A 22894-nucleotide genomic window follows, 5' to 3' on the forward strand; every position below is an offset into this window, starting at 1 on the left:
TATTATTATTATTAAAAAAAAATGTTTGTCCCTTGCCGATAAGGTGTCCTTAACCATCTTTATGTTCGGAACCTCATTGTTTTTGTATTTACAATACACAACTTCCCTTAGCAATTTGGCAATATCCGTGTCAAGTCCCTTTGATTGTCTTGTATCTTTCCTTTTTTTCTGTCTTTAATCCCTTTTTTTACAAAATAGCATATTGTACTATAGGCAAATCCTGTTAAAAACACTGTTTTTTGCAAAGCACTACAATTATTTGTGAACTGAGGATCATTCCTTAGATTGTTATAGACATTAAAAAAAAATTGTTTGGCGTTGTTAATTATTGGACTTGATTTAATTACATATATTGAAAGGTTTGGGTAAAGATTTAGGTTTGACCTTTATTTAAATCGTGACGTAATATCCAACAAAATACGTATGTATAGTTTAGTTAGGATCGTTCGAAATAAATATTTATGGTACTAGTATATCAATCATTCAATTCTACGGTAACCCATATGCGTCAGTATATCGCTCTTATCGTGCGGGTTCAAAGGTCACCACGTAATATGAATCAAATTGAAAAATCAGTGGCTGCCAAAATGTTATTTCCTTGAGAGTTTGACAATCCATTGAACGCCGTCATGTGACATATCAAAGCCGCGTATACACCTTAGATCATAATTATTAACTGACGTGATGCCTTTAACGCCGTAAAAATGTCTGCGGAATACTACGTATCCGAAATTCGACATGTAAAACATATGTTGGTTATTTCCTTTCATGACGTGAAAAAGCCCATAAGTATAACGCCCGTTGGGTATACGCCTCATCGGTATATGCCTAGAATCCCCGATATTCTGCTAAGTTGCCAGACATAATATTTAATTTTCTTTTTTGAAAAATTGTTCGAAATAGACGGAATTCTCAATAACAATTTTTCTTTACGCAATAATATCTAAATCTAAGCATTTTATATTTTTTTATGAGAGCAAAAATGCCTCCCGAGTCTTTCATTAAAATTGTACATATTTCATTTAAAAATGGTTGTTACCTAAATTTTTGAGAAATTAGTATACGATTTAGCATGACCCTATGTATGTGCATAACATACTAATTTGTCGATTTCAGGGCACAGCGTCTAATTTTTAACGATTATTTGATCTTGTCTTCTTCTTTGTTTATGTATGATTGTGTTTTTTTGTAATAATTATTGGGAAACTATACATTTTGGTATAATGACAAACAATTAATTTGTATTGTGTGTGATGCAGTGCAGTCAGAGACCAGAAAACTACTTTCTTTGTTTAAAGGCAAGTTCATGTTACAATCTTACTTTTAAAATGACATTTTAATTTTATGATTTATTATTTGTCGTTCGACCCAATCTATACGTTGATGCACAGAAAATTAAAAAAGTTGTGTTATCTTTTCTTTTATATCAGTTAAAAGTCAAAAAAAGATAAAAAATAACTAAAAAAAAAAACTGGTGAATGCGGCGGGCATTTCTATCTTCCAGCGCATTCACCAATTCATTTATTTAACTTTGTTTAAAAAGATAAATACGAGGGGAGCTACGACAGTTCTTTAAAATGTCGTTTTCTTATGAATATTTATTTATTTACACATTACAAGGCAAAAAAAGATTGAAACTAACTATTTAAAAAATGGAAAATGCGCCGGCCATATCTATCTCCCAGCGCATTCACCAATTTATTTACTTGGCTTTGTTTAAAAAAAATAATTGTACTTCTTAATAATACCTAAACAATAAACGAAATGCAAAAAGAAAACTAATTATTTTAATAACGAAAAAGAAAATAAGGGATTGCTTAGAATGTAGAAGAAGAAGTAGCTAAAGCGTTTGGAATTAGTTTAAGAATGGTGCAAAAGGTTGTATGTGAAACAAGAACAATCTTATTTCCAAGCAGGAAACAAAGTGTAAAAGGAAGAAGCCGAAGACAGAAGATAGAAGTAACAGATTTAACTAAAAAAAGAAACTAATTATAACTATCATTATCATTAACAGAGTCGGAAAACTCTTCATCATTTTCCGAATCTTCTTCAAATGGAGCAATGATCAATGGTTCAACTTGGATATCGAGTACTTTTTCTCTCTTCTACCAGGTTCTAATAATGTTTTCTGTGTGATCCACTGATTTCCTCTAATACTCTTTGCGATGTGATTTAATGCCTTATTCCAAACAGCTTCAACCTGGTCAGATCTAAGCCCAGCACCCACATGCTTCTCATAATAAGATTTTGACTCTGCCCATATAAGCTCAATGGCATTAAACTGACAATGGTATGGTGGCAATCTTAAAACTTCATGGCCATATTCACGTACTATTTCGTCAACAGCATATATTTTTGGTCTTTTCAGCGATTTTACAATTGAAAGAAGTTCGGATTTTAGCATATATGGCAAGGGATTCTGATTTTCTTTTACTAACCATTCATAAATTTCGCTTTTTCTCCAACTTCCATTTGGTTGTTTATTCAAAATTTTTGAATGATACGACGCATTGTCTAATACTATTAAGGAAGGTTCTTGCAAGTTCAGTAATAACTGTTCCTTTAACCATTTTTCAAACATTTCGCAATTCATATTGTCATGATAATCCATACTTTTAGACTTAGAAGAAAAAATTAAACTTGCACCTGGAACGACTCCCGTTGAAGACCCGGCATGTAAAATAATAAATCGTTTTCCCTGACCACATCCTTTTTTCTTTTCACGATTTTCACAGATTCATCTTGCCAAGATTTTATTCCACTCCCGTTTGAAAATATCCAAGTTTTATCTAAGAATACCACTTTCCTTAACTTTGATTTTTCATTTTGTGTATATTGTCTTAAAAATCCTATTCGTTGGCTCACAATATTTGGTAGTTCACACAAATATCTTCTATTGCAGTCTTTTTTATAGCCTATGCTTTTAATTAATTTTGATAAAGCAGAAAGTCCAATTTCCAAAGTGCCGCGTTGCTTTAAAACATCCCTCAGAAATGGCAGCGTTATATTTGTTTTTAGCCTATATAGTTCATAAATCCTATCCCTTACTTCCATTTTTATACATTCACTTAAATCTTCGGTCTTCGGCTTCTTCCTTTTACACTTTGTTTCCTGCTTGGAAATAAGATTGTGCTTGTTTTCATATACAACCTTTTGCACCATTCTTAAACTAATTCCAAGCGCTTTAGCTACTTCTTCTTGTACATTCTTAGGCAGCCCTTTATTTTCTTTTTCGTTCTCGAAGTAATTAATAACATTAAGTACCATTTTTTTGGCTTGAGGATTTAGAAATCCACAAAAAGGCTTTTTCTTTTCCATAATTTGAAATTTAAATTATCTTGTGACAAATAATGTCATCCATCAATCGAAACGAGACAGGCATGTTTGTTATGAAAGTAATTGTTTTAAAACCACTGACATTTATCATTTTATCTTCTTTTGATACATTAACGCTGCATATATCTGTTTCGTTTATCTGACGCGTTGTAGTTAAAAAACGTTGTTGCGCAAATTGAAATGAAACGTAACTACAAAAGTTTGTCGTTGATAATCCGATACACCCGCACGATAAGAGCGATTTTGACTATAACAGTAATGATGTGTTTAATGGAACAAATGTTTGATTTTGATAATGTTTTTAGGTGCTGCAGAACTCGGGTCACATGACCTCGGTGAGTCAGATGGCTGTGATCCTGATCCCGCTGCATTTCGACCGCGACCAGGCCCTCCGGATCCCCTCGTGTCAGCGATCGGTCGTGATTCGGCCCTTCTGCACGCAGGACTTCATGACCGGGACCGCGGCCATTCCTAGTCGCGAGTTGCCAATTGAGGTACGTAAACATTATATAAAATACCGCAGCAGTGTTGTCAATTTTTCGCCACTTCTGTTGTTGGTTTACCTGCTTCCGCTTTATGGAATTGTAGGGAACTGCTTTTCTGTGATATGTTTATGTCTCGTCCTCGATCATATCTGTCCCTCTCTGATTGATGAGAAGGAGGTCGAGGTATGTAATGGAGAAAGAAGTGGTGACGGGTGGTCTGAACGTTTTATTAAGTTTCAAGAAATAAATTTAAGTTTTTGTGAGTTGTGTGTGGTAGTTTCTATTGACCGGATTAATCCCAACATCCAGCCAAGGCTGTCACAGAAGAACTACAGGAATGTGGGCGGGACATTCAAGGTCCACCATATCAGCATCAAATACATCAAAAAGTTCAATTTCTTAACATCCGATATATATCTAACACATAGAGGAACATGATTGTAATTTTTTTTACTTATGTAAATTAATGAATTTTTGGTAAGGGAAGACGTAGGAATAGGTAGGGGAACATCATTTACACGACGAGTCAAATGGCCAGTGTCAGAAGGTAGTTTGGGAATTTTGTAAATAAGAGCAGCTGTTTTTAAGATAAAGAGTGAAAAAAGAGTTAGGATTTTTTTAGAAATGAAGAAGGGTTTCTTGCAGCTCTTAACTTAGCAGAACACAGGTATCTAACTGCTTTTTTTTGAATAACAAAGGTAATGTTAAGTAGCCCCTTATTGGTCAAACCCCAAAAAGGCAAGCCATACTGAATATGAGATTCAATAAGTGAAAAGTACACTGAACGTTCAACCACCCCTCCCAGCTCTTGTTTTGCCATTCTTACTGCAAAACATCCAGAAGATAATTTCCCAGCTAAATCTAAAATATGATCTTCAAACCGAAGGCGATCATCAATGGTAATTCCTAGGAACTTGCAGCATTCTTTATTCTGCAAGAGGGAATTTTCGTCAAACATCAGACCCTGAACATCGCACTTAAACCCCATAATAGACGTCTTTCTTACATTAAACACGAGCCTGTTGGAAGCACACCACCCTGATAAAATCTGAAGGTCTTCAAGGATACAAGTCTTAATATAATCAGATATGTTGGTAATAGTTGAATTTGGTATAGTTGGCTTTGAATGTGGGTAAATGCAGTTACATTAGTTTCTACAAAAGAAACAAACATATAATTTCCTCCTATACTATTGATAATGTTAATCTTAGGTACATTGAAATAGTTAATTACCTTGGTATCTTTTTTGATAAACAATTGAATTGTAATCTCCATGTGAATACTATTATAAACTTGGTTTTGTCCTGCGCAATTGTAAAGAACTCTCTATTAAAACTTGCAAAAGGTTGTACATATCACTCGTTGTCTCTTTGTTGAAGTATGGATCAATAATTTGGTCTCCTCTTTAGATGAATAATTGTATGGCACTGGAGAGAGTTCAAAATAAATTTTTATTCTGCGTTTATAAACTTCACATTCCAGTTCCTAATGACCATTGTTATGATGAAGCACTGAACTTGCTGAATATGCGAAGTTTACTTAAGAGACGCTCTGATAACGATTTAATGTTTATTTATAAACTTTTGAATGGCCTTGTGATTTGTCCTGAACTATGTTAAACGTATAAAAAAAAAAAGAATTAATAATTATAATCGGATGGCAATTTATTACTTTAATATTGCTTTAATTTTACTTTAATACTTTATCTTATTAACCTGGATTAAACGAAATTTGAATAGACGGATGGCTAATAACAGGCAGGAAAAAGGGAGAGTAAAGGTATGGGAAGTGAGGCTTAGAAAATGGGTACAAGGGAACCAATGGAAAGAGGGAGAGAGAAGGGAGACTTACTATAGAGGTGACGGCTCAGGGAATCTTCTCAAAGGGAAGCCGACTAGTACTAACCACTTTGGTAGAGTGGCGTGGATTCAACAAGAGTTCAATAAAATATAAGCGCCACCTGTTTTATCCCAGATGGATAAGAAAATCCCGATGACCAAGAAAACAAGAAATTACTAAAAACCCTATACCTATAAACCTGAAAGAAAATCTTACAAGGACGAACAGACAGGGAGATTTATAAATACAATTAATTATATTGACCCTTAATGTTATGTACAAGTGTTATGGTGTAATTAATAAATTAACAATAAAACAAATATTAACCCTTTACTTTGGCTATTAAATTATATCCTATTAAATTAACAGCTTTAATGTGAGAGCACCTTAAAACTCATGGGCTCACAACAAAAGTCGTTTGTCTAACTTAGAAGGTTAGGTTATCTTTCAAAAATCTAAATAAACATAAAAGAAAGGTTTTAGTTCTGAGATACATTCAAGTGAATCTATATTAAAAGAAAAGTTAATAATCAAACTTATTACTTTCAAAACAAGTAATGTTGCTCTTCCTGAATATAGTGTCTATATCAAGAGTAAAATCTCATAAGCTGTTTGGAGCTAAAAGTTCGCGTGAGTACTTTCGAAATAGGCATATTTATCCAGTTTACAAGGAGATCTATACGGTCTATTTCAATAAAATAACTAATATGCACCTGGTTATTATGAAACTATTCAAAACAACAGTGTAGTAGTTAAATCTAATAATGAGAGTGCTAACAATGTAATTTTGAGGTTAGTATTTAGTAAGCTAATAAATGTTGATGGGACTTTCACTATACATCACAAACATTGATCAAACCTGGCTCCAAAAGGGCTGCATGATTGAGATGGAGGACCTGGGTGGATCGGTTTAACAGTGAATGTCAATGTAGATGTTGTGGACGGTATTGGAGTAGATGAGTGGAGATTTCTACCTCTTATTATAGTGGATAAAGACCATACCGGGAGATAAAAAAAAAGCCTGAAAGTGGAAGAATACCCAGATTGAGGAATCGCCAATAGAGTAAGTAGATATAAGCATTGATGGTTAAACTTAACGGTATGCTTGAGTCTACTTATATAAAATTGCATGTGTAATATTTCGAGTATCATAAACCAAGATGCCAAATGAAAATATTAGGACTTACCAATGGAATTGGCCTTTTCTCGGGAACACAAAATTGGACACTTAAACAAAGAACCTTGAAAAAGTTGGGATTTAACTACACCACTTATAATCCTGCACTATTGCAGTATGGCATTTAGTATCCACAAACTAAAATACCCAAAAGGTGAGTTTTCAACTTTTCATTGGAGTAAAACCGGAAAAAATACCAAGAAACAACCTTCTTCAAAGGCTTGTTCTTCAAGACTCCTAGAGGTCAAAGATTTTCGCGCCAGAAATGGTTTTAGTAGCGATATAGGAGAATGAGCTGGGATCTTATTGGCTAGGATATGACTTCTGACATTAGTGAAATCAAAACAATTAAAAAAAAATTTATATTATGATTAATAATTTGAGTTTCATCATAAGGGTTGAAAATTATTGATATCAAAAATAGAATTAATACTGAAATGATAACTGTTTATTTTATTAACTTTAGCACCAGAATAACATAGAAATTGCCTCTTAAAGTTCTATAATGCAGCTATGCTTTCGCTAACATCCTGGATTCATTTTATTTTCTTATTCTTTATGTATCTGAAGAAAATAAACTGTAACAACTACTTAATAAAATTTAATTTAATATCCCACACCGTAATCTGAGGGTAAATCGATTGTTTTCTTTGCCTCATTATCGTGCCAACTATGCTATGCACTCGCCTGTCGAAAAAACCTTGAGGCTAGTAAACTCTACTGGAATTGAAGTTAACGGAATTTCTTTATTGCATTTTAGCAGTCTTATTAAGAATTTCTAGGATTTTGTTTTTTGAAATAGTTTTGCTCCATGATTAATAATTTGAAGTACAGGGTGTCCCATTTTGGGTACTTTTGCGGGATGAACTCCGTTATTTTTAGAGATAGAGAGTTGCTGTTTTCGCAACACTGTGCTACTTTTCCATAAAACTAGAGATGCCGCCAACAAAATTTTTATAACCCTTTTAGTTTTTAAGATACAGGGCATTTTTGAAAATTTTGCATTTTGGGACCCCCCCTCATATCTCTGTTATTTTTTAAGTTTTTGTAAAAGTAAAAACTCATTCTTATGGATTTTTTTCCATAGAATTCAGTGGTATAACAAGAAACAAAAAAATGACAAAGTAAATAAATGCCAACTATCTTCGGGTTTTGATTGACATTTCTCTGTTTTTGATTTTTATTTGAGTTTATGCTCCAAAAACCCATTTATTTTCTTTATTTGTGAATTTTGCCAGAAAATAACAGCATTTGAAAATTATGAAAAATATGATGTATGTTTTATACAAAACAATGAAAATGCTAAAGAAGCTTCAGAACTATATTTCCATAGATAAGTTAGAAGCCGTTATATAACTACCTACCAATTTCTAATGTTTGGTACAGTCAGTCATAATGAAACTCGTACACCCCTTACATTTTATATGATGGCCCTTAAAAGACAAAATAAAAGTAAAAATATATTTTTCACAAAAAGAAGTTTTAAGAAAAATGAGAAAATTAAATTTACATTCGATTTTACAACTCAAAAGGAAACTCGTACACCATTAAAAATATAAAGGAAAAAAAAAACATAAAAAAGAGATTAATATTTTGTTGGTAGTCCTTTATTTTTTATAACATCTGCTAAACGGTTGGGCATTGATCGCACCAATTTTTCACAATATTCGGGTGATATTTTAGACCATTCTTCTTGAATCACTACTTTTAATTGCTCTTTGTTTGAAATTACATGGTTTCTTATAGCAACTTTCATATGTGGTAGGTTTTCAATGCCATTAATATCTGGACTTTGTGGTGGAGTTGCAAGTACTTTTGGACAGTTATCGAGCAACCAATTCTTTACTTTCTGTGGCTTATGCTTTTCGGGCGCTTGCCTTTAAATTCTGCTTAAGTATGTCCAAATATGTTCTGATCCATTATACCCTCTATAAAATGTAGATTTCCAGAACCTGCAGCTGACATACACCCCCAGACTCCGTGCTTTACTGTGGCTCGTAGATTTTGTTCTTTGAGAAATTGATTGGGCTTTCTCCACACCCGTTGTTGTCCATTTGTACCGAAAATACAAAATTTACTCTCATCTGTAAAAATTACGTCTTTCCAAAATAAAAAATCTTTGTCTCTGTGTTCTTCAGCAAATCTTAACCTCTTGATTTTATTTACCTTACTGATCCAAGGTTATCTTCGAGCCACTCTACTATGAATATTATTTTTTTTTAGAAAATTTCTGACTGTTTTTTTAAATGTGATTACAAATTTTGAGACATCTTTTTGTCGTCAAGATTGTAAAAAATGCCACACAAAACGTCAAAAACCACCTGTTGAAGTGTTCTAGTATATAGAACGGCGGGAAGAAATGGTTTGCAGTACCCTAGAACTTGATTCGACACGGTCCACTAGAAGTGTTGGAGAGGAACTGGGAATGAGCAATAAAACTGTTGCTCGTATCTGGAAAAAATATGGGTACAAATGTTTCAAGTATTCAAAAACTCAAGAAATATTTCCTGAAGACCAGTGGCGAAGAATGGAATTTTGTGAAACCATGATGAAAAAGGCAAATGAAAACGAATATTTTTTAAAAAATATTTTGTTTTCTGATGAATCTTCTTTTCCATTACATGGCAAACACAATTCTTTCATTGTTCGTTATTGGTCTCAGGAAAACGAGCACAGAAGTTTTCAAATTTCTCACCCAGTATCCTCAGAAATTGAATGTTTGGGCAGGTATTTTGGGCGACAATGTTATAGGGCCATTTTTTATTGATGGCACTTTACACGCCCAAAAGTACCTTGAGTTGCTGCAAAACCAAGTTCTTCCTGCCATTCAAATCCTACCTGATGTAGACCTGGGATCGGTTTATTTTCAGCAAGATGGCTGTCCTGCTCATAACGCGACTAGGGTAAAAGAATTTTTAACAAATACTTTTCTTAACCGCCTTATTAGTGGGACTGACGATATTAAATGTCCTAGATCTCCAGATTTGTCTCCAAATGACTTTTATTTGTGGGGTTACCTTAAGCATACCATTTAAAAGCATGAATTTAGTAGGCCAACAAATTTAGAGGAGTTGCGAAATAAAATTGTCGAAGGTGCCAATTCCATTCCTGAAAATTTTTTTGGAGGTGCGAAATAGCTTTTACGATAGGTTAAGTTTTTGTTTAGCGAAAGAAGGCGGTTTATTTGAGGCTTTTATTTAAAAAATGATATGTTGTTAAGTTTGTTTATTAGAGTTTTATTTCTGTTTTTTTATTATATTTTTATCAGAGTTGATATTTTATTTTTTTATTAGAATAACGCTTTAATTTTCATTATGCAAAACACAGCATATTAAACATTTTCAGATTACAATTCTATGCGGGTTTTACAAATTGTCATGTCTGTAAAACCCGCATTAGAATAAATATTTTAAAAATGCCTGGATTTTCGCGTAATATTTTGGGACATTTTGTCGCCAAACGACGCAGCTGCCACGAAAGTCAGATGTTTACTAATCCCGTCCTCGGGCCGCGCCGGCCGGGGCGGTGCTCTGTCGCAGGCACTCGTACACGCGCGACGTTGCAAAATTTCGCCTCTATGCGGTTTTCTATAAGTAACGAACGAAAACACGATCTGTATTTTGTTTTTTCTTAGCTAATTTTGCATTGTTAATTGTTCAGATTGTGAGAGATTATTATTACTACTTGTAAAACAGTTTAATTATCCTTGGTATTAAGATTACGTCTGATAATTATTGTTAATTAGTAATTAGTGGTTAGGTAGTCTAGCTATTTCTTTTTCAGAAATATTTATATCTTTTGTAATGGGGTTGATCCCCTGTATTGATTAAATAAATAAATAAATAAAGAAGCATCATCAACTTTTTTATTTTAATCAACCAATTTAAAAATTACAGTAACGATAACAACAACACCCATATCTAAGAAAAACCACCATCAAAATACATCTAATCATAAGTGCGCCTGAAGAGCAACTGGAACTTCGATAAAGCCGCGTGCCGCCACTGATTCTGCCATAAAATATCAAATAAACAACGGCAAATACATTTTCTTGTGGATACCTCTTTAATAACCTACGAGGCCCCGATAACCACAGAAATTAGGAAAATATTGTGCTATTTTTACTGTCTCGGTGTTTTCATTAGTTAGCCCCGGTAATGTGGCGTTCGCTAGAAACGTTTGATGGCTTTTATTTTTGATTTTTTACTTTTTCAGTTTGGACTGGTTGGACTATATCAATCTTCTTAATTTATTTGATATAAAATTTTCATAGAACTAAAGCGATCCTTCTTTTTCAGGTGGTACAAAAAATGGTACAAGAAGTAGAAAAAGTGCCGGGCATCTCCCGAGTTCTTTACGACTTAACAGCAAAACCGCCCGGCACGACCGAATGGGAATGATCGGAATCGGCACTGAAACGATCGGGTTTTTTATTATTAATAGTTCCATTATTAAAAACGCTGCTCCCGAAGTGGCCCGAAATCATCTCGGATCTTTATTACAATATGAAACCGTTTTATTTTTTAAAAAAAGGCACCGCATAGTTTTTCTCTTCAATAACTAGTCAATAAACGAGCCGAGATGTTTTCACGTACACACACTGCGAAATCTGTTATCTGTTGATAAGTTTTAAATGAAGTGCAGGTTTTGCGGCATACTGATTATAATTAGTTATTTTAACAAAAATTCCCAGTTATTTTATATAATTTATATATTTTGTTAGAAGACGTGCGCTGTCGATTTTTATTCTTTATATTATGATTATATATAATTGTCACATTCTCTTGTATAATTTAATTTCATTAGCATATTAATAATTTCTCTGTATAGTCGCTATAAAATATATTTTGGTCACATTGTTATATTATAATATAATTTTACTTTATTCGGAGGAGGCCGGGATTTTTGACCAGCCCTCATATGAAAAATTGACAGCAAATTGTCAATAAGTATGTTGCATTCAAGAAGTGCGTGCGATTACTTCAAAAGTAAGCTTTTTATTGTATTATTTAGTTATTTTTCTTGAAAAAAAAAATAATGCGTGAAAATGTAATTACGTATAGAATAACGGTATTGTTATAAAAAATATAAAATAATTTATTTCCCATCGTGTGCGAATACATTGAATGGCTAAGAGGAATTATCGAGGTTTTTATTACAGTATTGAATTGAGTAGAGAGCCATTGCGTAAACTAAGGAATAGAATTTTAATCTTTTTTACTTTAAGGGGCTTTACCAGTGTGAACGTTGATTATTTGGGTGATTTTGGGTAGAAAGAAACGTCATAAAACATATTTCAACTAAATTCTTTATTTTTTTTTAGCATTTTTAAAAATGCGCTCTTTGCTGAATGGGTAACTGCAAGAAAAATATCATTAAGCTAGAAGGATTTCTTAGTAAAGTCACTTAGAATATTTAAAAATCTCAAAATTTAAGATAATAGCGTAGTTATCAAAAAATTATTCAATCAAGTACCAATAAAACTACATATATTTTACAAAAAAAATGAATGAGGCGCTAAGGAACAAAAGTATAGAGACAACTATGAAAAATATATTTTTGTTTAACAAATCCGCTGAAATACATCAAACAAAAGAAATATCAATTGGAATACTTTCTATTTCTTATTTGTCTATACAAATTGTTCCCGCATATTCTCAATGGGATTGAAATTAGAGAACTGTGACGTCCAATACAGCTATTTGTTCTGAAAAATCCTTTAGCCAGCTTAGAGGTGTATTTCAGGTCATTATGTTTTTTATCTATTCATTTCAATAAACAATTCAATGTAACGGAATTATCAGATAAATAATTATACAAGGTCTTTTCCTATACAGGGTGTCCCGAAATTATATCGCAATATTTTACCAGCAACGATGCACTTTTGAACCATACTGTATATGGACTTTTTGTCTTATTTTTAGACAAAGATGCGGCTGGTAAAATATTGCGATGTAATTTCGGGACACCCTGTATATTGACCCCCTCTCTACAGGGGTTAGGTGTAAAGTAAGCAAACAAATTTTATACAAAACTTTTGGGGTTTTAGTTATAATTTTTAAATCCGATGTCAATAATTTTTTTTCTCTTTTAGAAATGTCAAATTTTGAAACATGGTCAGTTTTTTTTATAGAACACCCTGTATATGACTTCATAGTTAAAAAGAGAGGAATTTTCGGATTTCCAATATACAGGGCGTTCGGTACATAAACCGACAAGAACTTTTGGCATATTCTTGGGGTCATTTGAAAGCTTTTTACCCAAATACCTTGAGTCCTAAAAGATACTGCTATGAAGCATATATATGCATTTTTTTATGTTTTTTTTTTCTCAAATTACTTAACCCTTTCTATCCCGGGCCTTAATTTGCATGTTGGTCCCTCAATCCCAAAGGTTTTTTCATGCTTAGAGTCCCATTGCCTTATATAAGTTTTGAAATGAATAAAAGAATGTTTCCTTTTTTTCAATAAAAAATTTAATATGTTAAAATATAAAAACTGTTAAACTGTAAGTAAAAAAAATATGAATACAAAATTGAGTCGATCTTGCGACTTAGACGATACAGTCAAATCTGATTATTTAAAAGTTCACACACAAGCACAAAAACGTTTTTCGGTCGAATGGGTGAACCAGTGGCGTAACGTAAGATATATACGTCGCATATAAATAAACAAATAAATGACCAAACAACGTTTTTTTAATGAGCTTTTTTTAACAAACTTAAACGGTTTCTTTTCAAAAGTACTCAGAGAGTAGAAACAACTTAAAACAAAATGTTATGTAAATTCGACACATCGCTTCACTTTCTTATCAGGAACTGAACTAGGAAAATGTCGCCCTTTGAGCCTTTGAGGATTCTTGGTGAAATGATTTATACTTCTGTGTTTTTCATGTTTATGTCTGAAACAAGATTAAGAAATAAGTGCACAATAAAAAAAAATTATTACAAACTTACCTATCAAAAAGTGCCCCTATAATGGTAAGTTTGTAATCTGCAAGAGGTAGCCTTTCTGAAGATTGGGTCAAATAGAGTGCATGTGCGTTAAGAAGAGACAGATCAACCATGTGGAAAAATAGCTTTTTATACCATTTTGTGGTCTTTCTTACACATTCCGTGGAGCTCAACATCATATCTGATCGATCTATTGCACCCATATTTTCGTTTCGTTCGTAATTTATAACAACCGCTGGTTTTTGTATGGACTTTTTGGTCTTGAAATCTACTTTGTCTAACATTACCATGCGATCTTCATGAAAAGTAGTCAGCATTATAACATCACACCTATCCTTCCATTTCACGCAAAGCAGATTTTCGCACACATCGAGATAGATTCGCCTAGATAATTTTTGAGTTAAATTGGGCATCTCTTTACGATTAGCACGGACTGTCCCGCAGGAATTAGTCTTATGTTTATGCAGGTATGTATACAAAGTAGGGCTAGTATACCAGTTGCTGTATACAGGTTATGGCCCTTATTCAAATATGGTTCCATAAGATTTGCTACTACTGAGCCTGATATTCCAAGATCTTGGAACAGAGTTATATTTGTCGATTTTTCAGTATATTATGTAACACCTAATACATATCCTGTCTCGCAGTCACATATTAGAAAAAGTTTTATTCCAAAACGATGGCGTTTGGTCTTTATGTACTGTTTAAATCTCAAACGCCCCTTAAAAAGAACTAAGCTCTCGTCCTCGTATAGCAAGATTTTTAAATGAAGTGAAGTACTTTTGGAAGTGTGTTGTAATTTTATTGAGCACTGTTCGCAGTTTGTGAAAAGACTGTTTTTGTTTTAGGGCCAAATTATCTTGAATCGCTTCAGGTGACTTATTATTTGTGTTTCTGTTTTCACCATCAACGGGATTTTCTTCGTCAGATAACTCATTATTGCTATTTTCGACCTCGTCATATATAACTTCATTTATCTCGTCACCTTCATCCGAATCGGGATAATACTCACTGCCACTAGAGACATATGGCTCTTCATCGGAGTCTAACATCTCCAACATATCGTCCTATTCCTGTTTTGATAGCCCAAAAAAGTCTCCACACTGATCATACCTTTTACGCTTAGAACCACGTGCTTTACTCATATTACGCGCGCGATTGCGACTGTTGTGCCCGAAATTATTTTTAAAACTGAATTCTCAACACGCGAAATCGTTCAACCGACCTGCAACTTCACCTTCCAACTATGCATGTAACAGCGTTGCCACCAGTGCTAAAATATAGCATATCTAAAATAAGTGAACAAATATATACGGCAGTGGGTCCGCATGACCTGTCTTAGACTCAACATTTTGCGGCTTTGGGAACAATAATCTAACATTTTGGGACATATTTCTACGGCATTGGGACACCAATGGGTTTCAAATTTTATAAGCAACGCATATTTTCGGCTTTGATAAATTGAGACCATAACACCTTGAACGTATATATACGGCGGCTGGGACTACAGACCCACTTTTTAAAAAACATATATATGCGGCATTGGGACAAAAAGGGTTAAAATGTCGCCTATAACTTTTTAACGAATTACGATTTTAAAAAAATAATATTCCCGAATCTATGGTATTTAAATAGTTAACAGTTTTTGTTTCGACTGATTGTCCTAAAAGGACATACGGGGTTTTTTATTTAACAGTCAGTAATTGAAAAAAAATCAACGTCAAAATTTAATTAAAAAAAAAGTAGCAGGAATTAGGAGCTTCATTTCATTTTAATAAATTTGCTAATTATTGACCATTCTGACGGTTTGCTTATTATTAATAAAAAAATGTATGGTTCAAAAAATACAGTATTCTGTAACAAGAGCGGAAATCGATCAGAATTAAAAAAAAAAACAACTATGGTTTTTGACCGTTTATTTAATGAAAAGTTTAACTAAAAACAATCATTAAATATCTAAATAACTATTTTTTTGTTATAAATTTTGTTCGAACTGTTGTCCTCTATTCCTAATGCAGGCTCGACATCTCTTTCGTACTTCAACAGTTACAGTAAATAAGCGCATTTCTTCTCGTATTGTTCTAAAAGCGGTGTTTAACCTTTCGATCAATACCTCTCTCGTAGGCCCGCCCCCAGACGTAAAAGTCTAAGGGAGTTAGGTCTGGAGATCGGGCCGCCTCTGCCTAGTCACGAGTTCGGAAAGGTGTTGTCCAGGTGGTCTCTAGCTTCTCTTTGAAATTGTGCCGAGCAACCGCCGTGCTGGAAGACAATGGGAAGGTCTTCATTAAACACTGGGATTTCCATTAAAAGCTCCGGCAACGCGGGTTGTAGGAATGTGGTCCGATAAGATGTCTCCTTATTTCTCCAGCCCACGCATTAACGCTAAATTTATGCTGGAACGAAGTTTGTCTCATGATGTGTAAATTACTAGAGTAAGGGCAACAAGTATGGAATACTTAGAAAACTAAACTAAATACTAAATCTATTGGCAGAAATCGCAAATATATATGACAGATACATATGAGGTACATTGCAAATGACACCATGAGTTGCAGGATTTGCACTGTATCCACTGTTTCTCGGATTTTTTGCTTTCCAAAAACTTCCCACCACAAAACAAGCACTCTGGATTATCAGAAACATCCGGAACTTTTTTCGCCAGTACATAATGAATCATCTGAGTCATCATCTGCAAAGTCTTCTTCAGAAGAGCTACTTGATTTTTCTGTAAACTTATTTTTTAACTTTTATTAAACTGTATCCCAAATTTTTTGTCTTACGCTTAGCTTGACTTCTTGATGAGATGGCTGTTGACGTGCTGGGAGTATCAGAATCAGTCAAGCTTGTTTTACTCTGCCCAATTTGTTTTTTAACTTAAAGTTTTGATGTAGTTGAAACAGATGCTTTTGCGAATGATTCCAATTCTGTTTTGTAGGGTGACGCAGTTATTACGGCAGTATTACAAATGATTGGGACAGGCGAGACCATCTCAGGAGTTACAATATTTGTTCGTGGCGTCGGATTTTCAGTATCTTGAGGTACTGGAAGAGGGACAACAGAACCATTAACAGCAATCTCACCACGCTGAACTCTTAAATAAACCTTGCCGAAAATTTCCATCGCATCAAATGCAGTTACTGGTCTGGCATTTTGTCGTACCCACGTAATCTCCTCACTGTAATGAGCTTTGAATGGTTGCATAAAAGATTTGTCAAGGGGCTGAAGTTTATGTGTTGAATGTGGCGGTAAGCACACAATCGTAACATTATTTTCTCTGGCCATATTAACGACATCAATATTGCGAGTATGCGAGTAATGACCGTCTAATACGAGCATAACTGGAGATTCAGATGTAGGCTTTACTGTCGCTACAAAGTGTTTAAACCATTTTGTAAAAATGTTATTTTGTATCTGATGGATGACATTCGAACTTTGTTCCAGGTGGAGCCCCCTTTGTAAGCTGCGGGCTTAAGTTTTTTCTGGGGAATATAACTAAGGGTGGAACAAAATTGCCCCCTGTACTCATACAAAATACTACTGTAATTAGTGAGCCTCGTTCTGCGGAAGTCATGCTACCAATTTGTCGTTTACCTTTACGTGCAATTACTTCTGGTATCTTTGAAGGCACTATTGAGAGACCACTTTCGTCAACGTTGAAAACGCGGTCTGCTGAATAGTTATGTTTTTCATATTCATTCGTTAAGATAGTAAAAAATGACTGAACTTTTCCTTTGGAAAAGCCCTTGGCTCTAGCAAAAGATGTGCCTGTAGGTCTTCTAAATGACAATGTATCTGAGTGCCGTCTCATAAACAGCCTAAACCAGCCTTTTCCAGCTGTTTCTTTGCCAAAAAGAAAACAAAACACAAACAGATTTGGCAGATTATTTTTAACCGCAAGCTGATTGCTATATTCCTTATGTCGTTTCTGGTTAAACCAAAATACTTACTTTCCATATGAAGTAAGTAGAAGATGAACTTATAAGGTTCATCTTCTAGTTCTTTTGTAAGCACTGTTGGTCGACCTAGTTTTGTTTCAGCAGAGATATTTGGATCTTCATTTTTCTGACAGTGTCTAAAAAGGGTTGTTCTGGGAACATTGTAAGATTTGTCTGCCTGCAGGTATCCCATTTTCTGTTCCTTAACAGCACAAATTGCTTGTATCATATCATTTCTTTCTTAACATTTTCTTTTTCGACTACCTTTTGACGCGATACTGAAATTAAAAAAAAAAGTTCTATTTCATCATATAAAAATTGGGGTTTCTAATGCAGAGTACAAGCACAAGACTTAATAGGTTTACAATGGCCTCTATTCTGTTTATTACTTTTTTTGCTTTTTTAGTTACAATAATTGTTATTGATATATTATTTAGTATAAAAGCAAATTTAGAAATGCTTTTATAGCAACAAAATATCACTATTTTAGTATTCTTAATGGGATACTAATATGGAATACTATTCCATATTTGTGGCTCAAAAAATTCCATATTAGTGACCCTCATAACCTAATCTTATAATATTCTAAAAAAATATTTCTATGTTAAAAAACAAACTTACCTAAAAACTATTGTAAACTATGATGTTTGAACTGTCACAAATACACAAGTTTGAATAAAAAATAAGTATTTTATCGCTAACACACGGAAACAGCAAGATCTGCAAAACTTTTATGATGCCGCAAAAAAAAACCATCCATGGTGAGCCAACAAAACAAATTAGAGACGGACCGATCGAAAAAAAAATCTTAGATGAATGCACTTCGACACTTTCAACGTGCAATTAATAGAGGGCGCTGGCTACTTTTTCTGGTTTACAATTATTCCATATTACTGACCTACTCCATATTTGTCGCCCTTACTCTACCTTTTGTTTCCCACTGGTACAAATTATGTAATCGTAATACCCTCGCGGTTAAAAAACGATTCGTACGTCCATAAATTCGTTTCAAAAATTCTCCATCGTCTACATCTGTGTGCATTAAAAACCGACAGAATTCCATTCGTCTGACGGGATCACCTTCTGCAAGACTTGTAACAGTAACCAACAAATTAAATGTTTCAGTCTTCCAATCAGTTTTGTATTTTATTGTTTGCCTAACTAAGTACAGGGTGTCCCAAATTCGAGGGTGACCATTGGAATCTCGAAAATCATAATAGTTACAGGGTAGGTTAAATAGAGGCAAAGTTGCGTAATTTAGAGCTTAATAAAAAGACTTTTAAAAAAAAATTAAAATTCCGGATACTCAGTTATCCGAAAAAAATCGAAAATTCTCAAAATTTTCGTTTTTACCTTCTACCGACTTTATTTAAAGAGACATCGGAAAACTAAAAACAGTTTTTCATTGTCACTTTTTATGTCCTACAACATGACGCAAAAAAAAATAATCTGACGTTTCGTTTTTTTCGATCATCATCAACTTTATTTTTCTTACGGGTGCCGTATTGGATTTTCTCATTTTTCATTTTTTTTGTAATTTCTGGATGACATCTTGGTGCTGAGGGGATTTTCTTTAAAGGATGGGTTGCAAAAGGTTTAGAGGAAGAAAAAGAGTTGACCGTAAAAGTTCGAGACGAGACCAAGATTTCGGCCCCGCCCCACCTCCCCAAGATAAAATGGACCGTTCAGTTCTCCGCTGGACCATTCAAAAGTAAACTTACGTGTACTACCTCTCGCTATAACACACCTCACCACGGCGTATTAAACAAAGCGTTTTGCTTTGCAAGCCAAGATATTTGATTTCGTTTTTTCAGGGAATCGTTTTCCCCTAAACGACCGATCGATTTTTCGGACGTTGCACACTGGTATAGGCCTTTAATAAGTTTCTGAAGTCAATCGTCGCGTCTGGCCTCAAGAAAGAATTAAAAATACTGTCGTAAAAAACATCGATAATTATTATTCTTCACATCTAATAATAAAATTTTTACACTACTCTTTTTTATTGTTTTCATGTTGTCAACTTTTTTGTTTAATATAGTCAGAAATGATTCTAATTAAATATATGTTCCCTTTTTTCTTCAACCTCACGAAGATTATACCCATATAATATAGCGTGTTACAGAATACGATGCTAATTCTTAAGATTTTCTTAAAGTTTAACCTGTGGCATCCGTGCAGGAACGAAGACTAAATATTTTTTTAAAATTTGTACATACGCCACTGCGTTTCTGTAAAATAAAAACTATTTTTATAATCCCCATTCATTTTAGGGCAAATTTGATTTCTTCACTTTTTTTCTTCGGACCTGCAATTACTGCGGAAACACAATAAAAACATTTTTATGCATGGTTAATTTATTAGCAGAGTTTTAGAAACATATGTAAAAAGATAAAATAAGGGTGGCAACTTTTAACACTCTGTAGCTCAAAGAGATAGCTTTATTTAAACTTTCCTTCTTAAAATTACCTAAGGATCAGCATTTTATTCTGTAACACCCTGTATAATCCGGGAGCCCGCGATACATACCACCTTATCATGTGCGGAATGTTTGAAGAAAAAAATCCTCTTACATCAGGACAATGCGCGTGCACACATGCGCAGATGACCAACGTTAGAGATCTGAAAATCCAATTGTTACAACATTCTCCCTATTCACTAGATTTAGCCCCCAGTGATTTACTTTCAATGTGTAACTTATTGAGGAAACAAATGCTTATTTTGCAGGACTTTCTGAATCCTGAGGGAAAGAACCTTTTTGATCTTTCCTAGTGATTAAAAGCTAGACCAAAACACTCTTGGTGTACTTATTTAAATTTACCAGGACTATTGGTGTAGCGTTGATGTTACTTTGCTACAATTTTTGATTTTGTTGGTAATAAATTAATGTTTATTGATATTTTATTTTGTACAAAGTTTTGACGGTTCTGCAGTTATTTTTGTGACTTTTTATGACATCCTTTCTTTTTCAACAATTAAATTAAACACTAAGATATTATGTTGAAAAAAAAGTTTTTTTGTGATAAGTCCAACTTTATTTAATAGTATATTACATTCTTAATCTAAATTCTACAAAACAGTAATAACAAATTTATACAACATCTGAATAGGAAACAACGAAAATATAATAAATAAAGCAACTTTAATTTATCTGGAAAATACAATTTGAATAAGCCCTTATGCATAAATCTAAATAAAAAAATGCGCTAAAGGTTCAATGGAATACTGGATATATTAAGGTTGTGTTAAAACTTTAACATTGGTATTATTTTCTTCAGTCGTGGAGGCCGATTTTGCCGAGTTACCACTGGAATTGAGCTCCGCCTCCACTCGCACAGTTTGACTAGAGGCGGAGGCGTGGCTACTCGACCTTGAGTGGCTTGAACTTACCGAGGTCTGCACTTGCGGAGTCGGCGGGCTCTTGCTTCCCATAGTGGGAACTTGCCCTAAAGAAAATACAAAACGTTTAGTCATGTTAAATGATTCTGTGTATTTTAACAAGTATAGTAGTGATGCGCAACGATTACTTTTATAAGTATCGAGTAATTACTGATACTTTATATCAAAGTATCAGATACTTTGTATTCGTTACAAAGTAATCATTACTTGCCTACTTGTTAGTTGTTAGTGAATATGCAGGCGAATATTAAGATTTGATATGAATACCTATATTAAATTTATGGCTTGCTTTAGCGTTTGTTATATTTATTGAGTATAATAGAGGGTTATCAAGTTTTAGTAAAATATTACAAAATGATATTTTAATACTTATGGTAATAAAAAGTAATGAAGTAATCGGGCACGACGGACGAATTCAAATACCTTTACCTAGAACAAGATATCGAGTATCGAAGTATCAAGCAAGTGCGTGGCGACTGGCGACAACGCCGGGTAAATATAAATAGGTATTATTGACTAATTGTTGTTGGGCCGATCGGCGGCGGTTTATTTCATTTTATTAACAATATTGCCATATTTTACTTATAAAATATATTTAGTTCGCATAAGCAGCCACCCTTGACATGGAAATTTGGGATTTAAAAAAGTATTTGAGTAACGAGTAGTTGTGGTCGAAGGATTCGATTACTTCGAATCTTTGCATGTATCAGATATTAAAGTATCGAGTAGATACTATCCGCACATCTCTAAAGTATAGTCGCTTCGCTCCTATACTTTTGGTCCGCGGGAACCAGTTTGGAACGTTTAGGTCTTGTCTGTGAAGATGCATAATGTAATTATACAGGGTTACTGGTAATTCGATACATTCCTTTGGAGATGTGATAGGGGAGGGGGTAAGAAGTAAATTGAACCCTAATATGTATTATGCAAAAGTTGATAGTTTTCGACATATTTAATTTTTTAAGTTTTTCTTCAAAATGTAGACCTTAGTGGTTTAAAAGGCAGTTTCCAGAAAATCCGCTGTATATTTTTTTAACTTTTTAGGCAAAATACATGCTCAACACAATAGTGTTACGTTTGTAATGGCAAAAGTCCCGCAAATAGTTGTAACCATAGGTAAATTCTCGATGCAAAGTGTAATTTTTTTTTCTTAAATAAAATACTACACTTTCTAGTGGATATTTTTTGAAAAAAAATTATGCTACATTCTTCAAAATTTACGTTAAACTTTCTTATTATCTAAGCTAACTCATAGGCTATAAATGCTACCAAAAATTTTAACAGAATTTTGTATTTTTATTATTAATAGTAGAACGCACTTGAAAAATGCCAAGTGGTATTTACTTCTATGGTATTTAAGTACTATAGCAACAATTTGTTTTTTTTAATTTTATTGTTAAAAATTTGATGTGTAGATAGTCTGACAGCAATAATTGTTGTGGAAAGTAGTTAAATTACGAGTTTCGAGTTTATTTTTCTCGTGTTTTCAAAGAAGGTATTCTATTGGTTTCTGCGCTATGGCAACATTTACTAACGCTGAATATGCAGATATTATGTTTGTTTATGAGAATACCAACCGAGAATACCAACGTCGCTTTCCGAACCGCCGCATTCCAAATGTCCGTGTTTTCGCTTCGACCTACCGAGCTATCGCTGAAACTGGATCCGTAAAACCAAGAAGAGGTGACGCTGGCGCTCCTCGCGTATATCGAGCAGAAGATGAGGAGGAAATATTAAGACATTTTGAAGACGATCCAACCACATCCACTAATGC

At 33.8% G+C, this 22894-nt stretch overlaps 2 protein-coding genes across 3 annotated transcripts in view; one reads left to right on the plus strand and one right to left on the minus strand.

Annotated features, from left to right (window-relative positions):
- The window catches only part of LOC126737388 (GMP synthase [glutamine-hydrolyzing]), a 74219-nt gene extending 54436 nt beyond the window's left edge, over positions 1 to 19783 (plus strand). For both annotated transcript variants that reach the window (XM_050442272.1, XM_050442271.1), the window contains exons 11-12: positions 3642 to 3830; positions 11136 to 19783. In XM_050442272.1, coding sequence (XP_050298229.1) covers positions 3642 to 3830; positions 11136 to 11237 — 291 coding nt within the window. In that variant the 3' untranslated portion in view covers positions 11238 to 19783. The remainder of the gene's footprint in view (positions 1 to 3641; positions 3831 to 11135) is intronic.
- A 1151-nt stretch (positions 19784 to 20934) lies between these two features.
- Positions 20935 to 22894, minus strand: part of LOC126737387 (pyridoxal-dependent decarboxylase domain-containing protein 1) — a 70740-nt gene continuing 68780 nt past the window's right edge. Inside the window, exon 12 of the mRNA XM_050442270.1 lies at positions 20935 to 21167. Coding sequence (XP_050298227.1) covers positions 20956 to 21167 — 212 coding nt within the window. The 3' untranslated portion in view covers positions 20935 to 20955. The remainder of the gene's footprint in view (positions 21168 to 22894) is intronic.

The sequence above is a fragment of the Anthonomus grandis genome, chromosome 6, assembly GCF_022605725.1.
Source record: "Anthonomus grandis grandis chromosome 6, icAntGran1.3, whole genome shotgun sequence".
Classification (NCBI taxonomy): domain Eukaryota; kingdom Metazoa; phylum Arthropoda; class Insecta; order Coleoptera; family Curculionidae; genus Anthonomus; species Anthonomus grandis.